Raw genomic sequence first — 27,381 nt, forward strand, 5'->3', positions numbered from 1 at the left:
CTTCTGCCAACGAGACCCCATATATCCTCTTTATCTGCTGAGTATTTACAAAAAAAAACTCAGATTCCTATCACTTTAACGAAATCCGCACATCTTTGGCGGCGCATGCGTAAAATTAAATAATATTTATCAAACAAAAACGATTTAAATTATGACACCCCTATCTTCATAATCTATGAAATTACTAAAATAATGCAACGAATTTGGACTTTAAGAGCATTGCAATAAAACTTTCTGGCAGATTGCTAAACGATGGACTCGTTTGCATGTATGACCTAGGTAATAAAGTTCATTTTCGCGTGATTTTTAATGTAAATAATTCTTTGTTTTTCTCGTTTTTATATGATAACGCTTGAATTAATTATATAGATGCATCTAGAGTGTTGACAGACGGGTTGCGCGTAACGGTCGCCGCGACACGCGTAATAAAATAAATGCTTTTTGCAAAGATATGTTGTTTAACGCTAATTAATTTTATTCTATGAAATCGTCGAGGTTTCGTAATGTGGGTCACTTTGGCCAACCTTTGTTGTTTTGCAATATTTTTAATGTGAATTTCAAAGTTTAGACAAGACATGGTAAGTTTGCTTAACAGAAGTGCTATAAATTTTATAACTTTGTGTTTTATTTGTTAGTTCGTTATGTTCAGCTCGCAATTGAGCTTTTATCCGACTTATATCCTCTAAAGATGTGATCTCTAAAATACTCGTTTTTTATTCAAAAAGTCACTTTAAATTAGGCTTATCTCTTTCATTACATAACCATCCATGCAATACAATTCCTATGGTCCACCATTCGCTATAAGAATTATGAATACATACAAAATCAAAATATGAACTGTGGACTAAATACAAATCACTCATCGCCAAAATCTAAATTGGTCCTTCGAGCCGGATACACCCAACATAATTCCCTAATATCATTCCAAACGGCGGTGTGATGAATGAGCGCGAACCAGTTTAGATGGTCGCGGGTGATCCACCGGTGATCCACTGGAGATCAGAGAGGCCGGGAGACCTCCGCTATCAGATGGGACATGTCTCAGATTATATTTCTCGTGACACCGACGTACGTCGTGACCTATGAGCGCTAGATTCCGAAACTGAACCTAAGTTTTAGAAAATTTTAGAACAGTGTAAGTTACTAGGTTCGAGAATTACATAACTTAAGTATGTTAGGCTTCATGTGAAATACGTAGAAAGACAACCACAACTATCCTTCTTGATTCATGATTAAATACAAGGTCCATATCATAGAGTAGGATATCGTTTGTGTTGTAAGATGGAATATTCACCAAAATATTGACATTCCAGTACTCTGTAATTGCGAATAACGCGTGTTTCTCAAATTGAAAAACTCACACATACTTTGATTGTCCAGTTGTCACTAAATATTAGTTAATCACTAGACTGCATTAACTAGACTAATCTTCAAAACATGCCCACTTAGAACATAGATAACAACAGAAAATGGCTACCATATATAACAATAGCTATGCTTGTTCAGTTTTGTTTGTTTTATTTTGATCACCCTTTCACCAAATTGCATGATCTTAGTCTTCTATATTTTATGTCATAAATAGGTGATATCCCGTCAACGTGAACAACACCACACAAACAACGGTAACGCACTCGTAAATTGTCCAAATGATGTAACGTCACACACTCTGCCGATAAGAGAAATTCAGACGAAGCCACGGAAACAGCGGCTATTGACAACGAACGACGAGATGTAGCGATTTGAGAAGGCATCTATATCCCAGTGGCGCATGGTAAAATTTTTCGAAAGAGAACCCAACACAACTTATAGGTACTAATAAAATGCGGTTGGAAAATCGTTCTAATGATAATTAGATACTACATAAATTCTATATAAAGGCAATCCGGCAGGAATCGGGTAAGGTGGACCCTAAACCACTGCTATCTCCTACATAACATCTGGAGTTAGTGCAATCCGGTAAAAGGAAACATAAAATTTAGGGATTCTTATAAACTCCAGTCCGTGTAGAACTCAACGTAATGTTTTCTGCTAAAAACAATAGAGTATATGCACTTTTTTATTCCATTACAGTCAGTGTAACTAACTATGAACATTTGAAACAGTAAAGTAATAAACGAAAATATTTATTATTACTGGTTTTAAAAAATGTAAATAAAAATCTCAGATCTTTTGTATATAATACAAGTGTATACGTTTTAAATGTCGTTACTGTTGAAATAAAGATTAACATCAAGAATTAACGTTTATAATTGAATATAAATAAAATGAGCTTATCATTATACCTACTGTATTTATCTCCTATTTTTTTATAATATTCCTCACAAGCGCAGTTCAGTGTTATACTATAATGTTGTTGGACGCCGTTTAGTGCAACGCTATGCTTCGAAATAAATTCTGAGTACTATTACCAGTGGCACTTAACCACAAACGAACAAAGACACATCTAAAAATTCAGATTTAAAATCCAACTCGCTGATCCCAAAGCCATACTACATATTTGTTAAAACAGTTGGAGCACCCGCCTTGGCGCATATCACTTCATTTAGTTAAACACGGGAAAGAATACGCTTTGAGCACGCGCTGTTTTGAATTAACGTAAGTGCTCACAGATATACATGTAGCGTGATCATTTGTGCTATTAAGAATATGTGAGTTGTGAAAAAGGAGGTTATTTGACGTTGAACATGTTATTTTTACTACCGTATCAATCAATGAAATGGAAAGAATAATTTAGTACGTTTGTTACCCTTTCTAATCAAATTATAAATGATATACTTAAAAACTAGCATCACTGCCTCAATTGCGCAGTTGCATTACGGTACGACTGCAGTACTAAGGTCTTGGGTTCGATCACCAGATCGGGCAAAGTAATATTCGGTTTTTCTATTATCAGCTTGGAGACTGGAGTTTGTACCCGATATACGTCATGGGACGAAATACACACGTTGAAATGGGTTCATCAGTTGCGCCTTTGCCTTCCCTTTCGAAGATAAAATGCGTGTGTGTGTGTGTGTGTGTGTATAAACCATCAATTCGCCACATACATACACTAAATACAACATACCAAGCACAAACTAACCACTCACCATTTACTATTAAATCAAAACAAAACTAAATCAAAGGCAGATATAATCGCGACGCGTCGCTACCCGCAGCACATAATATCATAATAACAGCGATAATTAAATGGCCGACAGCTCGGCGCATAAATCATAGTACATTAACTGGTAGCGGACGGTTTTACCACTGTAGTTACGTGTTAATTCGCTTTCATTGGTATCCAAGTTAAATATATGAGGGAAGTCCAAGATTCTATTTGACTACACTGTACCGCTTTTCTTGTTCATAGTTTGAATTTGGAAAGATTTGAAATTAGCAGTGAAGAAAATCTATGCAAAATCTGTACTAGGACATGTGCAAAATGTCTTCGTGCAAGATTAACCAATTTAAAAAATGAAGATTCTTTGCGTGATGATTTTTACCAACCACAAATAATAGAAAAGAGTATGAATTATAAAAACAATAAGAGTAAGTACTTACCAGATATTTCCAGTAATATCCAATAACTAATTTGAAACACAAAATACAACGATACATACAAATAAACTAACATCTACAACGAACATATAACAAAACAAAGATATCGAATTTAAGAACGAAGCCGAACAACCAATACCAAAGAACTACAACAAAAGAACAAACGAACGGACAATAGAAGTAAGGAAGAACATACCTTTCTCCTTTTAGCTAGCAACGTCGATTCCAGTTTCTGCGAGGGACAAATAGAAAATGCGTGTTAGTAATGATAGAACTGCGAATCATTATTAGGGTTAAAGTTAATACATTTTAGTAAATTTTAAGGAAAGTATAAATTCTCAGTAATGGATGTCAGCTGAACCACAGTCTAGAACTGTAATAATCTAATTTAAATTACAAAATGTTTTGTCTCTGTCCCTTTTATACCATTAAATATAAGAAAGACAGTGACAAAATAGTGATCACGTGAACATTGTTATGACTGAAAACGTCTTTAAAATATTAAAGTATGTGATTAAATGCAGTAAGGAGAAAACAAGACTCGTTGGCAATGAAATAATCTTAATAATAGATTATATTATATTAAAGTGATTCGATAAATTAATTGCGAATTGATGAACATTGTTAGTATGCATTATAATGTAAAATAAGTTGACGAAACTTCAATTGTATTAACTGGTGATATATTTTACAACTGCCCGGATAATGACCACCATACACAAGGTGTTAAAACCCGCCATAGTGGCTCACGCAAGTGCGTCGCGTTCCGGGATCAGCCTGCGTATATCCGGTTCAAACTGGCTGGGATAATGTGTCGACTGCCGAGGGGTAATCATCGCTCGTCAGTTGATATTCTATTAGACCCCACTCCACTTACCATCAGATGCAGTCGGGTCAATTTACAGTGTCCAAATAAAAAAACAGATTTTTGGTTTCGTGTCACTAAACACGCGAAACTTCATGAAAGATTTCATGAACCAACACTTCTTACAAAACTTAACGTTTACAAACAGCTCCAAACAAAAGTAAACTTAAATAGTTGTTTAAAATATTTGCAACATATATTGAAGATACAAAACCTGTCACTTTTATAGATCAATTATAGTGTAAATAAACAATGAAGTAAACCCATCAGATTAGCGAGTACGCGCGCGCGTGACGAAGATCACATCTTAAATGGTTTAGTGAAAGGAAAAACATAACGACGTTTCTAGTATTCGGAATGTGGTATTCACATTTTATAGACGCTGTAGGCAAATCTTCCTTCTAGTAAACTCCTAGAATTCTGGACTAAACTTCATGCAAGCCATTATTTTAATTTCTTGATAAATCATTAAGTTTATTGAATGTAATGTAAATATGTCTTTTACATACTTTGAGTATTTCTGCTGAAGATTCCTGAAGCTAACTTACTGAATATAAGATATTCTTGTAAAAACATCTTACGATACAGGCTTAGCCTAATGTGAGACGTTGAAGGCAAAACCAAATTTTAAATAACGAAGAGGTTAGTAAATAAATAAATTTCATTTGGTGTGTATTAGATCGTACAAGCTAATGGATTTCTTTAGCGCAAGTTTTAAATTAGTAAAATTGTATCGGTCCCAAAATATATGACGCGAAATCCATATAACCTTGTTACGTTTAATGCAATTTCAATGATTGTTGGAGGTCCGGTATGTCTTCGGTGAAAAACAACATTTCCCTAGCAGGTATCTAACGTTTCAAAACATCCCATTGCTATGACTATGTATATTTTTTTTCTATCGCAATGCATAAAGTGCGAGTGTTCGCTCGACCCAGATAGCGTGGTAATTGCGGAGCCTTGGTGTGCGCGGGCGCCGCCATTAGCGACGCATTTTAAACATCTAGCCCCGACGGGTTTCGTCCTAATTGGTGGAAACTGTGGGGGCCCGATAGAGATTACAAAAATGTACAACGCAACGTCCATTCCGAAAATATTTAAGGTTGTTTACATTTCGTCCTAAGTCTATGATGAGTTAATTGAAAAACTTTAGGAAAATTGATTTAGTACTTTCATGTGCATGGACTATATACGCGATAATTGTCTACCATAACATCCACAATACCAAAGGAATTATAAGAGGCCCCTGCCGGCCGTTAAGCAAAATAAATTAAGATTTAGGATGTTTTGGTCCTCCAATCACCCCACAGAGCACAGCTAGAGAATTCTGTAATAAGAATACTATTTGCTATTTCTTTTTCGTAGATAGAAGCGCAAGTTTTCCTACTGACAACTTGCAAGGAGGAATTTAAGTTTTATAATTGTTTGCAAATGCGAGGGTAGCTTAATTTAAAATTTGCTTTTCTCGACCTATAAAGGATTGGTTGCTATCATGTGGGCATTACATCGCCAGAGCTCAACCCCTGATCATCTCTGCCGCCTGATATTCCGTAGCACTCGATTTGTTGGTGTTTATTTATAAAAATTATCAGTCAATATTTTTAATTTAGAGAAATTAGTCAAATAGTCTATTACTTTATATTTTAATAAAAAAAATAGAGAAGAATATCAGATTGATGATGGTGGTTTTATTGAGCAAAGTACCTCTCCTCTCACAGGTATAAATTACTATTTGCATCACGGACTTTACTAAAAATATACTCTATTTATGACTTATTTGTTCACCTAACCTACACGTGAATATATTTGAAACTATAAACTATATAAGTTGCCTTTATAATCATAGGATTCATTTAGTTGTCACGTAATTAACGACTCTATTATCGATGGCTGTACTCGAGTGGTTACAACGTAATCAAGTGATTATTGAGGATCAACTAACTTAAATAATTGACGGATTTAATGATAAAGAACTGTGTTTAGTTATGAAATCGATGAGAAACTATTCGATCCAATCAACAATCGATATAACACGATTTGTTTATCAATTGGGAAAAACATGTTTCAATTACAAAGGTTTGTAATTAACGGCTAGAAATGGAACGAAACCTTTATATTATTTCACACTGTATAAATAAATACACTAAATCATGAAAACAACGCCTTGAACTTGTACCAGTTGCACACTACTACTTTAAGGATAGCAGGTTGTTGCTTTAAACAACTTTAATATTAATTCATCATTTACGCATTCCTGATTGAAACAGAAAGGTACGCAAATCCACCTTCTTAAAATAACCACATAACACAAGATTCCAGAATGTCGTGCACATTACACTCATAAAAGCTTCGCGGGGGCATTACATGAAAACAATTGTCCGGTACAGGGCACATAAACATGGCACAATACGCATGCGCCGCGCGCGCTACGTGGGCAGATGGGACGGTGAATTGAACTGGAGAAATTGTGTCAAGCATCTGTTTATGTAGGACGGAACCAACCATTTAAATATCATAAAAACATAGTACACATAATGGTTTGAAATATCTAATACCTGAACGTTTTCTCTATTTGCTTATAATAAAGGTCGTACCTAATTCTATTTGTAGATTTTTTGACCACAAACATAAACTCACTTGCACTCCTCATTCAAACTTTAGTTCTATTATGGCCATAACTGTATCTGACTATAGTACACGTTCGTAGTCTATATGTATAACTGTTGTTTTAGCGAGGTCATACTCACTTTATCAAATCAGGAATGCTGAAAGAAAATGTACATGATCATACATCAAAACTATGTGAACTTGATTCACAGAGCTGGTCATAATAAACACGTACGTACAGGACATCACGCTGAAGGCAAAATAAGTAATATAACCAAGTTGAAATATACTACAGGAACTAATTTCACACAAATACATCAAAATCATATTTCACAGCAAACAAACAAGCGTACAAGCATTAATTAAAAACAAGTCTACTGAATTTCCTATAGACATATGGCGACCCGTATCATATCACAATTAACAATAAAAAACAAACATAAATAAATCAATCATCTCTCTCACACGGACACTGCGCGAAGACTTAGCCAATTAAATCAGTCTACGTATAATAGATGCAATTAAAACACACGAGACACACGCATGCATGACCGACCTTACTACTGCCACAAACTGACCTGCAAATAAACATACATCATTATAGCATACATATTTATACATAGTTTTTAATTAGAGCATTCATGTGATACATAAATTGGCGGCAATCGTGTTTACGAATTTCAATTACGCAGAATTTGATATTCCAATTTCAAAATGAATATGTTTTTTGTTATGTAAAACAAATTCGAATGGCATAAATTATTTAAAAATGTTTTTATAAAAAAACAGTTCGAAACTTAAAAAGCAAAAGTGCAAGTCATAAAACTTCACGTAACGTCACGTTGAATAAAAAACATATCAGATTTACAGTTTATAGTGCAACTCGTAAAAATGTGACGAAATATTACGTCGTAAAACAACGGAACCGCAAGCACTGATCGGGCACAAAACGTATTTTCCATAAGGCGTGCCTTTAGCAGTTTATTAGACTCGTGTTTTGCTAATTCTCCGTTAATTCATTCGCGGTGCATTTAAATATTTCTGCATAAAATCTATTAAAAATGGCGTTTTGTTTACCGCTATCGATGCAGCGGACAGGTGCGTAAGGGTTTTATTAACGATAATAGCATATTAGTTGTGCATACAAAGTATCGATAAATAGGTTTTGTAAAGTAATTCTTTGGTACTATTTAATCAACGTTCTATAATAATATAGGAGAGACATTATATTTAAATGATAAGATTATTTTTCTTGACTTATTGTCAACGCGTTGAATATGGTTTTAGCGTAACAGCTAGTCTCTTAAATAATTAATATTATTAATTGAAATAGTACATTGATTGATACTGTTAGTATTTTTATATAAGGATCACAACATTGGCCCGAAATCAAGGCCTGAACATACTATACAACTCACAGAGAAAGTAATAGAGCTTTTATGAATGAAACAAAACAGTACCGGATCAAATATTTCAAACAATACACATTCCCAAGTTGTGTTTTTCTATAAAAGTAGGGAAGAGGTCAGCGAATGAGATAAGTACCTGATGTTTACGATTTATAGAAATATACGCGACTAACAGTTATACATATCAAGTCATGCGTTACCGACTTCTAAGGTAGAAAGTATAAACTACACAAATACTTACTCAGGTCTTTTATCCACGAAGGGGTAGGCAGAAGCGTAACAGAGCACTTTACGCCATGTGTAGTTTTTCCTATGATGTGATAGCGAATCGATGGCCATATCGAGCACAAGATTTAGAATCCCGGCTAATACTGAACAGATATAAGACAAAAATAATAACAAGACCCAAGCGTACCGCGCACGTAATACAATGCCACCTAGGCAGTCAAAGTAGAAATTATTGACAGTAAAATATTGATAGAATGTTGCATGACACCGTCCTGGAGACAGCGTGATGGACGCGTGTTGGACAAAGTGTGGTCACCGCCGAAAACATTGTGCTCGCTCTTTAAAAACGATTCACACGTGTGTACAGTCAGCAGCGATTACACGATTTGTAAGTCCGATGACAAAAAGTCCAAAATCGCAGTAATATCATACCAGAATTCGAGAGCAAAACGATATAGAGCGATGGCTAAATAGGTATGTTTTAACTCATAACTCCAAAAAATAGTTATTAATTATTCGTTATTACAAGTAAATAACGAAACGAATGAGTTTCTATCCTACTGTAAATCTCCACGACATAAAACAACACGCGAAAATGATCTCTTAATTAAGTAACATAAAAAATAATTTACAACATACGAAAAATCTAATCACCTTTAACAACAAACATGCTAACCATACACTGACAATACGGTCCGCACGCATTTATCATCATAAGCCGGCCATAGAGCCACAATGCGCGACGCGACACAACAATGACCCCCGACCGGCCGGTGGCCATTTGTATCCACTAAATATTACCGAGTGCTTATCTGTAACACGATGCTTGGAAAACAATTTTCGTGGTAATCGTGTTGGACTCGAATTGGTGAGACGTACTTGAAGATTTAGACAGGAATTCCACTGCTTTATGTCTTTCACATAACGCGCTATCTAGTTCTCAAACAATCCCAATTTAATTCTATCAGAAGGACCAATCAGAAGTGGACAATCAGTAGTTTTTTGACACGCTTACAATTGAATTGTTTTTATTGGTTCGTTCTCGGAATCGGATTGAAGATTGAGATTGGGATCGTCTATAACGGCTGTAAGTGATGTATTTCATACACTGTTGTATTATTTTTTAATAGGCAGTGTAGCTAATATAATAACCGAGTGTTGTAATACGTAATGAGTTAAGGTGAGCAGCACAATGCAGTATCCAGTGCTATAACTTTGAAATTTCTATTATTTGTGTTACGAAAAGTGTAAAGAGCAATCGATTGATATCTCAATTATTATTTCAATAACAATCTGATAGATATTTAAAGTTTTTCTTTCAAGCATTTTCTAAATTTCAATCAACAGAAAGACAACCGAGTGTACCCGTTTAATCAGTCCGTAGATCAACTCAACCCTGATTAAAACAAAGCGAAGACAACGCAACTCGTTTAAAACAGAAACTTCGCCCTAAATCCCAATGCTAATAGAGCAAGTTTCCTCTTAAAACTCGCGTAAATAAATAAACGTAAACGTTCACCGAACTAAATTACAGCTTTAAGCTCCGTCTGAAAGTTTTCTTAGAAACCGCAACTAATAATTTCATGATACTATGCCCGCGTGAAAGCAAAAAGCTCGACTCATATCACACAGCAAGCGTCGAACGCGCGAACCGAAATTATGTCGTAAAATTTTATAAGGACGATTTATTTGTATCACTTTATTTGCCATCTCGTTTTACTCACATAACGTTAGAAAGAGACAACCGTAGGATATTAAATTGGATGCGATAATTAGCAGTGATTGTTTTAAAGTAAACAGAGGCCTGTAAGAATTTCATACCCGATGATTTTTGGGCATACAACTTGGGGCTATTTGTAATACGGCACAACGTATTTTAAACTTTAAAGTGTGGCAATAATGGCGCTATTAGCTTATGTATTGTTGGAAATGACCCGGTTTTAACGTGTCACTATAATTGGATGAGGGTAATCGATGATTGACGCGTAAATTTGGCACAGTCTCGCGGTTTCATACCTTTTACGTACGTTATTATATTATATGTCGGTTTATATATCTTACAAATTACACCGACATTGTGAAATTTTCTTGTGATTGCATTTTAAAAAGTAATCTCAAATTCCAAGGAATTAATTTAATTAAAATATAGGAATTAATTCGGAAGAAAATCGAGTTGAACGCTGGTTCGAGTCAATTATAACTTTTCGCTTTCTAAACGTGGCTTGGCGAACAATTTGAATTTTCAATGTGACCGTTTAGCTCCCGTTCGGTCTAAAACCTAATAAACTCGTCGGTTATGCAATTGAATTTCTCTCTTATTTCTCGATATTATTGTTTAACAATCGATAAATGATAATTATAATACATATTTCTGATTTATTCCTAATATTTTAATTAATTAGCGACATCCCCCAAATCGATACATGCATATTATTAAACAAAGACCCCATTTCTGTCTGTGTATATGTTATCAATTTTCTTAAAATCTACTGAAAGTATTTTTATAAAAATTTAAATGGACCCGGTTTAACATCCTGGGAACGTTAAAAGCTACTTTCTATCCCGGGAAAATATAAAGCGGGACTTTTAACCTGAAAAATTCCTTCACGCAGGCGAAGCCGCGAGTAAAACCTAATCTTTAATATAAATCATTGACACCCTTAAAAAAACTTTTGATTCAAACCACATTGTACATGTAAACTCTCTCTAAGAAAATAATATCCTCAATAGATGGACTTAATACATCGTAAACAGACATACACACTCAATAAAGTCGTCGAATATTTACAAACAAGAAAGGACACATTGAAACACCTTCGTATGAACATTCATAATTCATACATACTTATTAACATAAATTTTCACGCATGATTAAATTAAGACCTTTGCGCGTCGCACTATAGCCAAAGGAATTCGAATTCAAAAACATCCGAATTTAACATAAATTCCTTTGATAGCTAATAAGGATAAATAAATAATTCATCCGCGCTCTATTTAAGCCTTTAACATCATCAAGATACATGTTAAAATTCGACGAACGCAAAAAAACTTTCAGAATACGAGTAGCGTAATTAACAGCAGGCAATTACGTTGACAGTTTGTCAGTGAGGAGAAAAAAGAAGGCATTTTTTGGGACGAAAGATGATATTCATCACGGCGACGCCCAGCGCAGATAATTCGCGAACAATTTGCTTGGTTTATCAGTACGTAATTATCCGAAATGCGTAAGTTAATGAACGGTTGCGCCGTTAGGTCGCGGTGTAAGGGACAGGCGGCAGCGTGTACGCACTGGCTGATCTGTAAGGTGATCTCGAGATAGGAGTGAATACAGCATATATAACAAGTACGTCAGTCGCGTATACCTATGTCATGCTGTATCAGGAGTATCTGTAGCCGATTCCAAACATGTTGACGTCACGTGTGATGACGACTGCAAAACGCATTACTGGATATCAAAATCAATGGTCTTACTAAGAATGCGCAAGGCCGGGTGAAAAGCTTAAGCAAAAGTAGGAAAGTGTACTCTGTTACCAGAACATAACATTAGGTTTGAAAAGAGGCCTGTAGGACAAATTCGTCGACATCAATCCACTCCCTCTACCTCTCATAAAACGTACCATCATGTAAAAAATTGCACCGAAGCGCATCTTCGTGCAAAAATAATGTTGCCGAACCGCCGGCGTGTTATTAAAACACTGAGTTATAGCGTTGACACGTATAGTGTTGCCAACATGGGAAAAAAACAAAGTGATAATTACCCGTGAAATTTAACTTCCATGAAATATTGAAAGCGCTTGCGCAATGACTAATTAGTATACAGGATGGCTCTAGAGTGCTTCCGTTAATTAAAGAGGCTCTCAATAGACCCCGAAATAAAATTGGGTGCTCCGCAATTTTTTGCTACTCCACTTGGCATGATTAAAATTCTGGGTAAAATTATGTAGTGAATATTTTTGGGAAGTTTATTTTTTATTTTAGCGGCTCGTCTATTAGATATTTGTAATTTACTTAAAAGCTTCCTCTTACACAAGCTGTAATATGATTTCTCGATAACACACGTACGTATACTCTTGATATTATGAGTGTTATAGGTACGTAACTTAGCATCAGATGACCTGATTGTAAATTCGCCTTACATATATAATATAATATCAGCCCTGTATTATAGAGTGTCCCACTGCTCGGCACGGGCCTCCTCTACTTCTGAGAGGGATTAGGCCTTAGTCCAGCATGCTGGCCTAGTGCGGATTGGTAGACTTCACACACACTCAATAATCCTATAGAGAAAATCACAGGTATGCCGGTTTCCTCGCGATGTTTTCCTTCGCCGTTAAAGCAAGCGATAAATCACGAAAAATTACAATCATCTTAGGAAAATAACATTTTTACTTCTAAACACAATTCAACTCAATTTTCTTGCATTTACGTCTATGTAGTTAAATGAAACGTATAAATATAATATATTATTATATACTATTCCCGGTAGTACGCACCATGTGATGCACATTGTGACGCATCTAATTGATTCTCGTAGAGGCTGCCGCGACTCGCGGAGTCTCATTACCATGAAGCGATGCCGTGAGAACCCGCCTACAATATTATCCACTGCATACTCAATAACTTTTAACCCTTACCGACAAACACGTTTTTAATAATTGTCACTGTCATAAGCAGCTTCCGTCTACTGCAAGTTTGACTAGAATAAGATCCAATTCTTTTCCTTTACACGCCCATGTATGTCCCATTTGCCACGGCGCTAGACACATAGTTAAGTGTGTATACCTCATGTTTGCCAATTCACATTGAGGCGTATGAGGGCTCGCGAACATTTGATGGCCTTCTTCCTATCCTAAGAGTGTTCCTTCTTCCCCCACACTTCCTTGCCCAGACATCCCCTCCTAAATTTCCTCCAAGACCGTGCAGTCGCTAAGCCGGAGGACTCTAGTATCCCATTCGCATTGACCCATTCATGATCGGAATGTTTGCCGGCAAACATGACAGTTACATGACATTACGCGTGTCACGGTAAAATAACCTTATTATATAGTAAATAATAAGATTATATTCCCGTGACACGTGTAATGTCATGTAGCTGTCATGGTTGCCGGCAAATATTCCGATCATAAATGGGTAAAAAAAATGGGACCGATAAAAAAAATCCTCTTCCTTCTACGCAACCTTCACCTAATAGTACAGCAATGCTCTTCATAAACTAAATTCAACAAAAACCTATCAAATATCATCGAACTTTTTATTAACCTTTAGAAGTTAATACAATTACGAACTGTATCCGTGATGCGTTCAGCTGACTGCACCCCGCTGGGTTGTATCATTTATTGGGTATTAATTAGTGGACGTGTTTAAACGTTTGTCTGAACTTGGCTTGGCAAGTCCCAGGTGTAGGGGTAGGAGACGTTTTTATAAATAAGCAAAAGTAGTAGCAAATGCCAGTTAACCTCTACTTTGTCTAAGAAATCATAAGTGCACTGACGATGAGGAATATTTTAGAATTGGGTTTCATAGAACTGTTTGTGACGTAAAATAAGAATCATCTTTTTACTGCCTTTGTTGGGTAATTGGGAAATTTCAGAGGTCGATAAAGCATAAAACATGTGGTTCAAATGACAATAAGTATACTATAGAATTGGTTGCCCCATTTTAAGTAGAAATAGGGGCTGGGAAGAGGATTAATACGTGAAAAAAATACTTTAGAATGTGTTACAAATATATTAAATTCTTTAGAATCTAAGCAATTTGAAGACCACTAGTTAAAAATAAATAATGCCTATTGGCTGCCTAAAGAACACACAATAGTTTTCATTCATACATTAATAATAACATATAACATAACACAACATAAATGACAATACCTCGCAAATGTTCATAAATTATGATAATTAGCTCATTAAATTTATAGATGTATATTTGAAAGGAAACATAAGTATAAAACAACTATTATATTTGACAAATTATTCAGAAGTCTGAAATATTTATGAAAATACAAACTGTTAATGGGTGCCATCTTTATATCATTAATATTGGCAAAAATATACTGAATCTACTAAACGGTTCCGTAGAAAATAAGATATGTTTTTGGCACTAATCGAATCTTCGATTTCAATGACTGCACGGCGCTGTTTATACTCGTTTACTAAGACAATAGATGTAATATACCGTCTAATAGAAATTAATTTATTATATGTTAAGTTAGGATTCCTCATACAGTAATTTCTAGAACAGTTTACAGAAAGCCTTATGTTACCAAAAATTACAGAAATCCTTAAAAATGTATAAAACTATAAGCGTCCGATGAGGATTTAGAATTTTAGGAAATTACCGAAAAGCATTTCTCAACGCTATAATTATGAGTTAGTATGCTTAATAGGAACTCGTGAGTAAAATTTCACGCTTTTGATCAAGTAGATTTAAATAGGCCGGCATAATTGTCACGACCGACGAGGGGTAAACATCTCTTGCCAGTCAACACTATCTGGACCCTACTCCACTTACCATCAGGTGCAAGAGGGTTACCATATCATCATGAAATAAAGAACGCTCTAAACTATGTGTAGTCTGCATTGACGTACATTCTATAGACACGAACGTCCATATAAACTATTTGTTCAACATCTGAACTAAAATGGCAACCAAAACGTCACTGTTATAACTTATATATTCACTAGAACAATAAATACTTTTACTTATTTGCCTAACATTTTTTATTCACATCCAAGTTTGCGTTTAGATTCGCGTTTTTATATTATGAGCGCACTCCGTACGCAACCACAAGCATCAGTATTGTCACCATACTAAAATAGTTTGAATGGATGACAGTTCAATTCAGTTGATCATAGTGAATGTTCGGAACGCCAAATCTAGTACGTAGTACATATATCGATGGTAGTCTGTCAATATTAAGGACTATTAGTAGAAGATCCATTCGATACTAAATCTTAAGCCACTTGTACAAGGCGTACGCCTTAATTATTTCGTCTGCCACAATTCAAAGTCACTGCCTACGTACAATGTTCGCGGTCGAGGTGAAACTCTACATCCGCTTACGGTAACAAAATATAGAACACATCAATTAGATCTAGTTTGTGTCAAATTAAGACTTTGAATGCTTTGTTACTACATTTTATTGTGAAAGGAAATGAAATTAAATTGAACAGGCGGTAGCCTAGTTGGGTGTGGCTTGGACTGCCGAGAGCGTGGTGGACTAAGGCCCAATCCCTCTCAGTAGTCGAGGAGGCTCGTGCCCAACAGTGGGACATTATATAATACAGGGCTGATATTATTACCTTATTATATTATTTTAATTGTGAAAGGGACTTAGTTCCGCCATTATTATTAATTTCTGACTTATTCAAATTTAATTCCATGATTAAATGAATTAGCATTTCTAATAGTAAACAGCAGTGGTGAAGAGTCCATATAACCCGATTCCTGCTTCCCTTTCGAAATTTATGTAAAATCGAATTATCATAAGAACGATTTGCAGACCGCTTATGCATATTAGTAGCTATATTATGTTGTGTAAGGTTCCTTTTCGGAAAATTCCTCCATTTGCCACTGGTAGAGAGATTCTTTTAGAGACTCATAAACTACTCGTGGAGTTTGAATTGTTTATAACCAACTATGTTCTATGATAATCAACTACCATCTAACAAAACCATGTTCATGTGTATTAAGGAACATAAAATACACGTTCTCAAAAACTGCACCAACTATTCCTCCATTATGCATGTTCCAATTACAAAGCATATTCTGATTGACGCGCTAGTCTCTTAAGGAAATACTATACTCCCAACATTAATTAGCAAACAAAATTAACCATAATTATCCCAACAAACCACAGATCTCTAAAAATCTGACCAATTCATCGACGATCGGCAAATTAGAATTGCAAAAAAAACAACGTAGGCGTAAACACATAATATGAATGATTGAGTAATTAAAATACTATGTTAAAATTAAACCACATATACAGTGTAGGCAGCGTGAATAATTTAAAATTGCCATTTTTTCCGTGGCAACCCACGACAAGATTAGTCAGTATTTCGACATTCTACCCACATGGCCGGTTATTAACATAAAAAGGTACAATTCATTGTGCAATAAACAGAGTACCGATGTTTATCTAGCGGCAGAATGGCTGCGTAAAGTTGTCTCGCGTTTTTCGACAGCGCCGCGTGCCAATGCGCCAACATCGGTGCGTTTGATCCGAATTGTTGACTCGAGTGGTTCAAAGGCAACGGTCACTGTTTTTTTGGTGGATTTAAATCCGGCATGGAGCTGTGCATGTTAGGTATCATTCTATACGTGGAATTAGGGAAAATGCGTTCTCATTGAATAACAAACATGATGCCATTATTACACTTTAAATAATGCAAGAATACAAAAGAACGAATATTGTAAACAAATACAGAATACGCAAGATATATGAGTATTCAATTTAGTGAAAATAATGCTAAAATTCATGTTTTATTTACGCATATTACACGAAAGCTATTTACGAGCATTTTTGATTACGGGAATGGAGCCCACGCGCCCATTTCAAACAGTTTTAACGTTTACCACAACTGACGATAAAAAAACCTACTTAAATAAATGAACAGTGACAAATTGGTTACATCGTTTAAGCATCGACCGTGTTCCGTCCGGAAGGCGCCGGTATGTTAACATAGATGCCCTCAAGCCCTTTATCCTTTGGGGTAGGCAGTTGCGCACCTAGTGCATCCACTCTTCGCCAAGGCTATTCCGTCCCACGATTTGATTAAGGGTCTATAGACTACGAGTTGCCACTCGTTACCCCTGGGAAAGAAGCCGGGACCTCGGAACGATAGTCTCACTACAACTACGCCACTGAGGCCGGCACATGTGTTACCATGTCTCATATCTGTCTTAAAGTGTTATCACATTAATTAGATTTTACACTCATTTATATTTAAAAATAAGTACTATAATTACTTGCAACGGTTTTAACGCCTTATAGAGCAGTCGTTGGTATATTTATTAATTCAATTAATTTATAAGATTTATTTGTATCACACACGACACAAGGTGGATTTATGTGATGAGACAGTAAAGGCTTACATTAAATGTAACTACAAGAACACGCTCTGGAAATCCTACAAAAATAATTGGAAATGACACTCCAACTTACTTTTAGATATAACAAACCTTTTCACTTTAAAAAGAGCTGGAAAAATAAATAGGACAGAACTGAGAGGCTGACTAATACAATTAATAATAGAACACGATCTATGATCTCCAACCATCACCCAACATTTGTACAAACATTGGCCCATGCCAACTGAAAGTGGTGGCATCCACCCACAATTGAATTTAACGACTCGACTTCATATCACAGTGATAACGAGTATATTGAATTTTTATGCTCTCTTGTCCGCAGGTACTTGGGATGCAGAGGCCGATGCTGGTGCGAATAAAAAATGCAATCGATAACAAGTTGTTTTATTCGAATACATCTAACAGCCTGTTTTATGTGTGAACCCGCACTTAAAATATAAAAAGCATCGAATAAGTGCATAATGTTTTTAGATTCCATCGATTGCCGCCAGGCGAGCGATTTTAATTGAAAACAGGTAGAAAACTGTGTCGTTGCTCCTTTTGATAAACAACAATAAAATATATATATATATCTCTAATGGTAGTGCCACGCTATGGATATATTTGCTTTATCAAGATCGACAGAGTTAGTAACACTGTTTCACAAAAAACCCGAAAAGAAGTTGCATATGCTAAGGAACCAAAACACCCCGCCCCTCTTTCTAACCCACTTCATTCCTGTGAAACCAACAACATCAACGATTCTTATGTTTGTACATACGTGTGAAGAGTAAAAGGGTAGGCAGAGACACAACTAGTACACCCACTTTTCGTCCTATCTTCTGCTATAGACATTAAATTCTATTTAGAATCAACTCCATCAAATTTATTTTTATAATATATTGGCACTATCATCTCACAAATATCAAATCATTTATCTGACCACTCCAATATTTAACACAAACAAAAGATCAAGGATCATCCGACATTCAACGCCCACATCGACTTCGTTATTTAATTACTTTCGATTATAATAAAACAAACTGACATGATTCGTCGACGGAAATTGTTTCGTTGGTCAATATAATAGACTGCTATGAAATCCAAGACTTTGCCAATTGCCATGTGGAAAATATAATAATAATAATAATATCAGCCCTGTATTATAGACTATCCCACTGCTCGGCACGGGCCTCCTCTACTTCTGAGAGGGATTAGACCTTAGTCCACCACGCTGGCCCAGTGCAGATTGGTAGACTTCACACACCTACGAAATCCCTATAAAGAACTTCTCTGGTGTGCAGGTTTCCTCACGATGTTTTCCTTCACCGTTAAAGCGAACGATAAATTCACAAAGAATACACACATGATTTTAGAAAAGTCAGAGGAGTGTGCCCTTGGGATTTGAACCTGCGGACATTCGTCTTGGCAGTCTGTTCCACACCCAACTAGGCTATCGCCGCTTCAACTAGGCTTTCGTCGCTTCGTGGAAAATAAATTAGTAAAATCCAGTAGGACTTTGTCATATGAAAAATAGACTAATAATGGTATATTTTTCAATCATAATATATTTTTTATCCATGCCCATATTTGGTCAGATTCTCTATAATAAATAATGCGAACCAAATAATTTATAGTAAATCGATTGCAAACTAAGCCCATAGTTAAATAATTAAAAAATATGTTACTAATTTTTTAAACCCCCTACCCTAAAATTTTTATGTAATATCCACAATTCTTACACATAAATCTCTTTAACCAGAGGCATCACTCGGCGCCAAATCTTCAACCAGTTCTGAAGCGGGGTCTGGTAGTAGTAAAAATAATCCCGGGACACAATTGTTACCCATCAGATAGGGAACATAAACAACGTTATCCGGGAATGTCCACTGCACTCGCGCACTGATTATATTTACAGTACAAACGGGTGTAGGGCTGGCGAGCATTTAATGTTGTGACGTCATCATTTTCAATGTATTATAAAAAAAAACAGCTTTATTGGTGCCGCCTTTTCGTTTTAAAGTTAATGTTGTCAGTACAAGAAATTAATTCCATATTCTAAGCACATGGCGAGGTTTTTTATTTCCCTGGTTAGGCTATAAAATAGTTTTGCTTAGTGCGTTGTATATGATGTATAGGGGTTAGGTCCTTTGTCCACCATGGTAATGTACTTGCGCGGTGGATTTCACATGCTTTTAAAATATACAGTTCGTGACTACAAAAATTTTCTTACCTAGTTTTAAAACAAACGAGTATCATTATTATAAATTCACAGTAAATTCATAAAGACAGAGCACATGATCTAAATTCGTACTCATGATATGTTGGCCTGCAATTCCGGTAATCCAAACTATTCATGTCAAGCTATCGCTGCTTTTTTGCAAATGCTAATGCCACGTGATTATCTCTAAAACATTTTCCTCAACACAAATGCACATCTAAAACAATAATGGCGGCCCTACACCAGACGCCAACCGACAAAGTCGCATCGCAAATCTCACTCGCAGACAACAAACTGATAACTATCTCATTCTTTCAACAATGGCCGGCCGACTCATAAACAGGGCCTAATTAGTAATATTCCGAGTGCACCGAGATATCTTGCACACAATGAGATGGAACCGACCCTTATCTAGGGCGATAAGTGTACCGCCAGCCGCGACAATTATCATGCGAAATGGCAAGCTAATTTCACGTGGCTATTATTATTTGCGCGTCCATTGCTGGGTTTGTTGAGGTATTGTTGTACGTGTGCTGGGTTGGTGCGGCAATGCATGGTGCGCAATGGATGTTGTATGAGCGTGGTGGAGGGTTCTGGACGCATCCGTGTCTTGAATGCAAAATGTCTGGTAGTGCTCGCCCGTGTAGCTCCCGTTTATTGTGTCTACACCGGTCAGGCACCAAGAGCGGACTCAGAGATGGGTGCTGGGGGTCGAAGCCTACATTTAATTCCCGAGCTATTTTAGCACTTAACATTTAATATGACTCTCCGTTTACATATTCATTTTTCTCCAACAAAATATTTTTCTTTTAAATGAATTTATTAAAACCACAAATAAAAACACTTATAATTACAAACTAATGAGATAACGCCAAAAAACCACCGGCACCAAAAAAAATAACAGAAACAAATTTATTTTATTTTTATTTACATTATTATCTTATTTCAAATCGCCCCCCAACACATCCCTGAATCCATTTTATCGGGAACACGGCGTAAATCGAAAGGTAGCGGAAAGCTGACCACAGATAAGAACCGAATCGCCCTTTCATATTGTTGATTTAATAAAATTGCTGTTTGATTGTTGCTATAAGATATTAGTATCGCTGCTTGTAATCGTTTGTTGCATGTTAAATGGCAGTTACGTATGTTCTAATGTTTTTTTTTGTATTCGTAATGCATGTTAGTATTCTATTTAAAAGATTTCAACCTTTATCCGAGCAGGGATAGGTAGGGGTGGAATTGAACAGTCCAGATTTGCGTAGATTTCTGTGAGATTTGAAATGTGACAAGCAAGAGTGGCAAATTCTAATCTAGAGCAATTCACATATTTGTTTTCGATTCGACAAATTTAAATATTTGGATCTGGAAAGGGAAGCTAGACCCTACCGATTTAATACTTTTTCTTCAATAATGATCTGCTACGCAGCCTATGGCGCACGCAAAAGTTTGTAGTTTTGTCATTATCTAAGCTAATATTACTATCTCAAAAAATCTATACCACAGTTTATACTTATATTTTCTATCTGTTAAGGAACGATGTCATTTATAAATAACCACATACTGCCATCAAACCCAACTCAACAGGAGCGGCGCACCAGCCCGGCGTGTGTGGTGGCACTGAGTAATGCATTTATTATGCCGGCCACAGGCGCCGTAATTGATACCTATCGCTGACTTACACGCACCACGGTAAGCGCTTTATAATTCCCGTAAAATTACTCCAGCACCTATTTTTAATGAAATTTCCACCTTTTTATAATAGAAATGAGATACTATGGCTATCTGTTTAAACCGCCGTTTCGTGTGTGACGGACTCGGGTATAATACGTGAGACTGCTAATAAAATTTTAAATAATTAAGTTAAAAATACCAAATAAAGAAGCAGTCATAAAAGTAAGAAAGCTGAAAGTCTACAACTAGCACTGAGTTACCAATTTAAAAGAAATCAAACAAACACAAATAATAAATATAAAATAAATAAATGACCTAATAGCAAGTCATTTTAGACAGTAGCTAACTTCAATACTAGAGGAATAATCGTTTCAACATCGACCTTTAAATGTAAAGATCTCTAATTATTGTGTTAGTTGGTTCCACAAAAACATGATAGAATTTTTTTAAAGACCAAAACATATCTTTGAAGAATCCAAGCCGATTTTGCCAGATGGAATTATTTTTTCACCAAAAACATTTTAAGCTACAATTTGTCAGTGTATTACCTTATCAAAACAACGAGTACAGAACTAGGACAGTATATCAGTCATAGTAAATTGAATTATACCAACAAGCAACATCATTAGAACCGCTGCAAGTCTCGCTCCGGATCTGCATGTCGAATTATTGATATGGTTAATGAACAACTTGTGTTGACACTTGACGGCTCTAGTAGTGAATTTAATTGTGTTAGTCACTCTGTAGACGTATATGTCTACTGTATGATTGTGTTGTCTTAATGCCCTCCCCCGAGCAACGGCCTGGGGCATGTGTTCCATACTTTTACGGCGCACGAGTTACGGGCGGTAATATTCAGATTGAGAATAAATTCTCGAAAAAAGTTTTAGGTCTTTTTAAAAAAATTAATGACTAAAATATTCCTTATTGAGTTGTCTGTCTAATAGTGTTAATTGCAAATAAAAATAAAGAGTACTTTATGAGGACATCCACTGAATCTTGAATTCATTATAAAATAAAAGAAACAATATTCACATTATAAAAAAAAACTAGGTAAAAATAACATATTGTAAAAAAAAAATCTGTTTTTTTTTTTCTACGTGTAACATAAATTATGCGTAGACAACTTGATGGAGGGGGGTCCAACGCTTTAATATGGTTATACCACTGTCCCGGTAAAGCAATGTGAGATGATAATTTAAACCCTATTACTTTCATGTAAGATCGGTAGAGTATCAATGATTTTTCTAGATGTTTACGGAGGGTGAAGACCTGTAATTATCAGGTGATTCACTTTAATATCTTTCTTGTTTTACATTACATTAAACGTCTTCTTAAAATTTATCGAATCCGCTTAAATAATAAATCTATTATTAACGGACTCTTATCTCAAAATGCACCTGTTTCACGAATCCAAGCAAGTTTTAGAATAAAATTTGTCTAATTTTATTATTTTTAAACATAAATATTTATCTTGAAGCCAGTTTGTCTCCTCCGATAACTATAAATAATGAGCATAACATAAAATGGTATCCTGCGTTTGAATGAATCATTTCCTGTAATTTTAAACATATTGATCATTTGTGACCTTTATAATCGGTTGGTATTGACCGCATAAATTATTTTCGAAAATAAAAAGTCCTTGCATATGTATACATGTAATTTTATCTTCAATTCTTTTGCGCGAATCCATCAAACTACATTTTCTACATGAATTATATTATCTATAATAAATGCTATTACTCATATATTAATTTCCATGTCTTTTAAACGATTTGGAACGTAAACATGTAACAGATAGAACTCATTTCTTTGTTACTAGTATTATATATGCAAAAGTAAACGAAGAAACCGCTTAAGAGTTGTGATGAAATTTAGTACCCCCAAACCATGCCAATTTACATATTTTACCCCGGAAAAAGACGCAGTAGTATTATTCCATATATTTCACACGAGCATAGCTACAAACATCTAGTAAGCGTTAAAGCATTGTGACTAAACGTCGTCACGCCCACATTTTTGTCAGACAAGGTCTTTAAAACAAAAGGAATGTCAAAACATTTGAGACGTGTTTGCCAAACAATGAAATGATTTGTGTTTGACCAACTCTTCATATTTTCCACAGCATCATGGCCGTCGTCGCTTCTTTCATTTTTGTATCACCTTTGGACTGTACCAAGTCTATCAAGTACTGTTTACTTAGTTGTGACTTGTAAAACAGGTAATGCGTTACATTTATCTTTATAGTCAGAAATTGTGCTTTAAGAAGTTCTGTATGGATTTGATAACTAGGTAATTATTTTAGTTTCGTCAACTCAGATTTTCAAAATCCATCAAAAACCTAATAGCAACCCTCATAGACCTAAGCCATCAGATGTGATTCATATCCTCTATGTCAGTTTAAACTCATATCACAACCTTGTTACTTCGAAAAATAAGCGTGGTAGGCCTGTGTAGCAACTTTCGTTGACAAAAACGCGATGAGGTGCGTTACTTGCTTGTTATAAACTATCAAAATCAGGACCCAGATGATTATATCTTCGACTGCTCCCGAATCCTACGTAGTCATATTCAATGCTATCCTTCCTTGCTGATAGCAGCAGATCTACAATATAACCTCGAGTCATTTACAAATACTCTAATTACGTAATCAGTCACACTAACGCGAACTTATACTTGAGGTTTCATTCAAGGTGAAACAATACTGACTCCGTTAGTTGGATTTTCCAGTTGTAAAATCCTAAATTGATTTATTGAATGGCAATGTGGTATTGTGTTGTAACATTACAAAATTGTGGCAAAGTTTTATAAATATCAAGACGTCATTGACCGTCGTGAAGCAACTGGGCCGGTGGTGCTTAAAAGAATAACGTATTAAACAAATTTTGATGCTTTTTACTAGTTTTGAGCGGATATACACGTCTTGCACGTTAATATGTTTATCAAGTTATCTACACACATTCTGTCGTGCAGCGATTTAACCTACAATTAATACTAAAGTACACATTAATTGTAAATCTATAGACGGATACATACGTCAATGACGTCTTTATCCGTCATCACGTTAGTATAGTAAACAAAGCTCGTACACGAGACGTCTCAAGACTGATAACATTGCATCGCTATTGGCTACCGGCACCGCTCAATGTCCATCGATTAAGAGTTTTTATTGCTATGGTCATGTCATAATGTTGCTGTCGGTGAAATGTGACGTTCATTACCCATACATGAGGCGAAATATTTATTGGTCCGATGATTGAACGATGTTACCCGCTAGCGTTATAGAAAGTTGCCAGGTGAAAAAAATATTGTTCATTGTTGATATCGATTTAAATTTTATATTAATGTGTAATAAATCGATGTCGATGCGATGTAGGTCCGAGGGTTGTGTATTTTAGGTATTCAATTCGCCAATTTTTTTTTTTTAGTCCAGTTATAAGAAATTTATTAGTGAAAATATAGGAAATACGAGTTTTGTTTATTAATTTCCTTAAAAACTTTACATGAAACAAAACAATCATTTTCAATAAATGACCACTAACATTATGTCCCGATAGTAAAAAATGCTAGTCTATTATCAAGTTGTTTTTTTTAATAGCCCTACTTGACCATTATGAATTTATAGAACATATGGGGCGTATATAAAAACCTAATAGTTCCCTTTGTAAAAATTATCACTTTACAAAGTCTCATCTATTGAAGTGAGTCGTAAAAAATATTACTAATGTATTTCATGTTAATACAATTACATGTATTGGAAAATGTTCATAACGAATAGTATAAGGCAAAAATATCCGATATAGAATCACGATACAAAGATCACACACGCAGTCACGCCTTTTATTCTCGAAGGGGTAAGCAGAAGCGCAACCGGTGCACCCATTTTCCAACATGTGTATTCCGTCCCGTAATGTCATAGGGGGCGAACCTATCGTCAGTAATATCCCTTTTCCCACCCCGGGAATTGAACCCGGCACTTTAGCACTGCAGACGTACCGTAACACAGCGACGCCACCGATGCCGTCGACACAAAGATATACTTATACTATATGATTTATAAAAGAAAAAACAAAACAATTTCTTATAACGAGAAACACAAAATGCCACTACCACACGTCTACAATGTTGAAAACAAAAATAACACGATAACTCGACTCACAATAAAATCGATCGCAAATCGACAGCTTCGATTATAGGTAATTTCGTGGCGAGTCAAAAAGCCGACCGAAATACCCGCGCGGCAACATGCGCGAATACTTTTATAATGAAATGACAATTACTACGACGGGACGCCGGATTCTTGGTGGCTTACGAAACGCGACAAACTGTACTGCAGTTTCACTCTTTGTTTACGATGGTATATCATTGTTGCCTTTGGAAAGGCTACCTCAATAATCTCGCAAATTTATTATATTTAGTCGCCGTTTCGACGGGTATAAAAGGTAGTTGTTTCATAATTATTGTAGAATTATTAAGGCGTGATGTCATATTTTTAATAAACTGCAACACGATTCTAATTCTAAGATAGGCCGCAAATAATAAATGTTAAATAGCATACTAAAAACAAACCACGCGGCAATGACAACATAACATAGCTACAAAGAAATAATATATCCTTATTACGTTAACAATAAAGTGCCCCACGATTATCACAAATTCAATTCAGAATTGCATATCACATAAAAACAATCAAGACACAAACAAAAACATCAAAGAATATAGCCAACTGTAATTTCGCATTTAATTTTTTCATTCTTTTTTATTGGAAAAACTTTTTTTGCGCGAAAATGTCACTGCGACCATTGGTACGCTCACATTTATCGCATCGGAGACGTTCGATTGTTTTATAAATAAAGCAACAGCAAAAAATACTATCGATCAATCGTGCGAAACTCGCGATGGACGCTCGATAGTCGGCCGCCGCGGGGAATTTCGACTTTCCCCTGCACAATTTACGACACACTTCGCATCGCGCGGCGTGTAAGGGCGCCGTTTTATATCACAGTTGACAGACGCGTTCGAATATCAACTTTATACCGTTGCGTTATCGATTTAGTTTCGAGTTTGAGTAACATGTGGTAACGCGTCATCGATGCGTTCGTAGACGTGAAAGATTCCGTACGAAGACTGTCCAAACACTTTATACTTTCAAATACACCGTCTTTATCTGCGGTGATAATCTGCGGCGGGTTATCTCGCATCGGTCCATGGGAGGTTTTCTTAGATCTTTATTAAATGCGGTTCAGAATCCCCGTCCAGATATGAGTGGATCTGATATGAGCCGTCAAATTATGCCATTGTCTCTCTCGAGCCCGCTTTATTTGATTGTCTGTGTGTTGACGTATTTATTGTAGAGGCGCGGGCGATGGGAGATCGCGATGCCGATAAGATTATATTCGGTTTCCTTCAAACCTGACGTGCGCGAGACGAGGCGTTGAAATTAAAAAAATGCATCAAATGAGCACTGCGAAGATTCAACGGACGCGTCCGATATTTGATCCCCGACCGCGATTACATTCTGTAAATAATAGTTTCGAAATCATGTTTGTATCACACGTAATCTCAAAGAGAAATTCGATAATATGTAACGTAAATATTTTCGACTTTTGCCACCATCTTACCCAATTCGAGGCGGAGAGCGAAAACAGACCGCTGGCGGATATTTATTTACCACGTATAAGTATCGTTTACAAACTACCGGATTATAATGGATTGCTGTCATTATGTACGTATTTTACAAGCAATCAAAACATAAAATTTTCCATCAT

General features: G+C 35.8%; 1 protein-coding gene across 2 annotated transcripts in view; it reads right to left on the reverse strand.

Annotated features, from left to right (window-relative positions):
* Positions 1 to 27,381, reverse strand: part of LOC115441278 (serum response factor homolog) — a 262,689-nt gene that overhangs the window by 163,607 nt on the left and 71,701 nt on the right. The window contains exon 3 of one of the 2 annotated variants that reach the window (XM_030166017.2): positions 3,734 to 3,769. The exons of the other annotated variant lie outside the window; for it this stretch is intronic. Coding sequence (XP_030021877.2) covers positions 3,734 to 3,769 — 36 coding nt within the window. The remainder of the gene's footprint in view (positions 1 to 3,733; positions 3,770 to 27,381) is intronic. 2 annotated transcript variants of the gene reach the window in all.

The sequence above is a fragment of the Manduca sexta genome, chromosome 19 (assembly GCF_014839805.1).
Source record: "Manduca sexta isolate Smith_Timp_Sample1 chromosome 19, JHU_Msex_v1.0, whole genome shotgun sequence".
NCBI lineage: Eukaryota > Metazoa > Arthropoda > Insecta > Lepidoptera > Sphingidae > Manduca > Manduca sexta.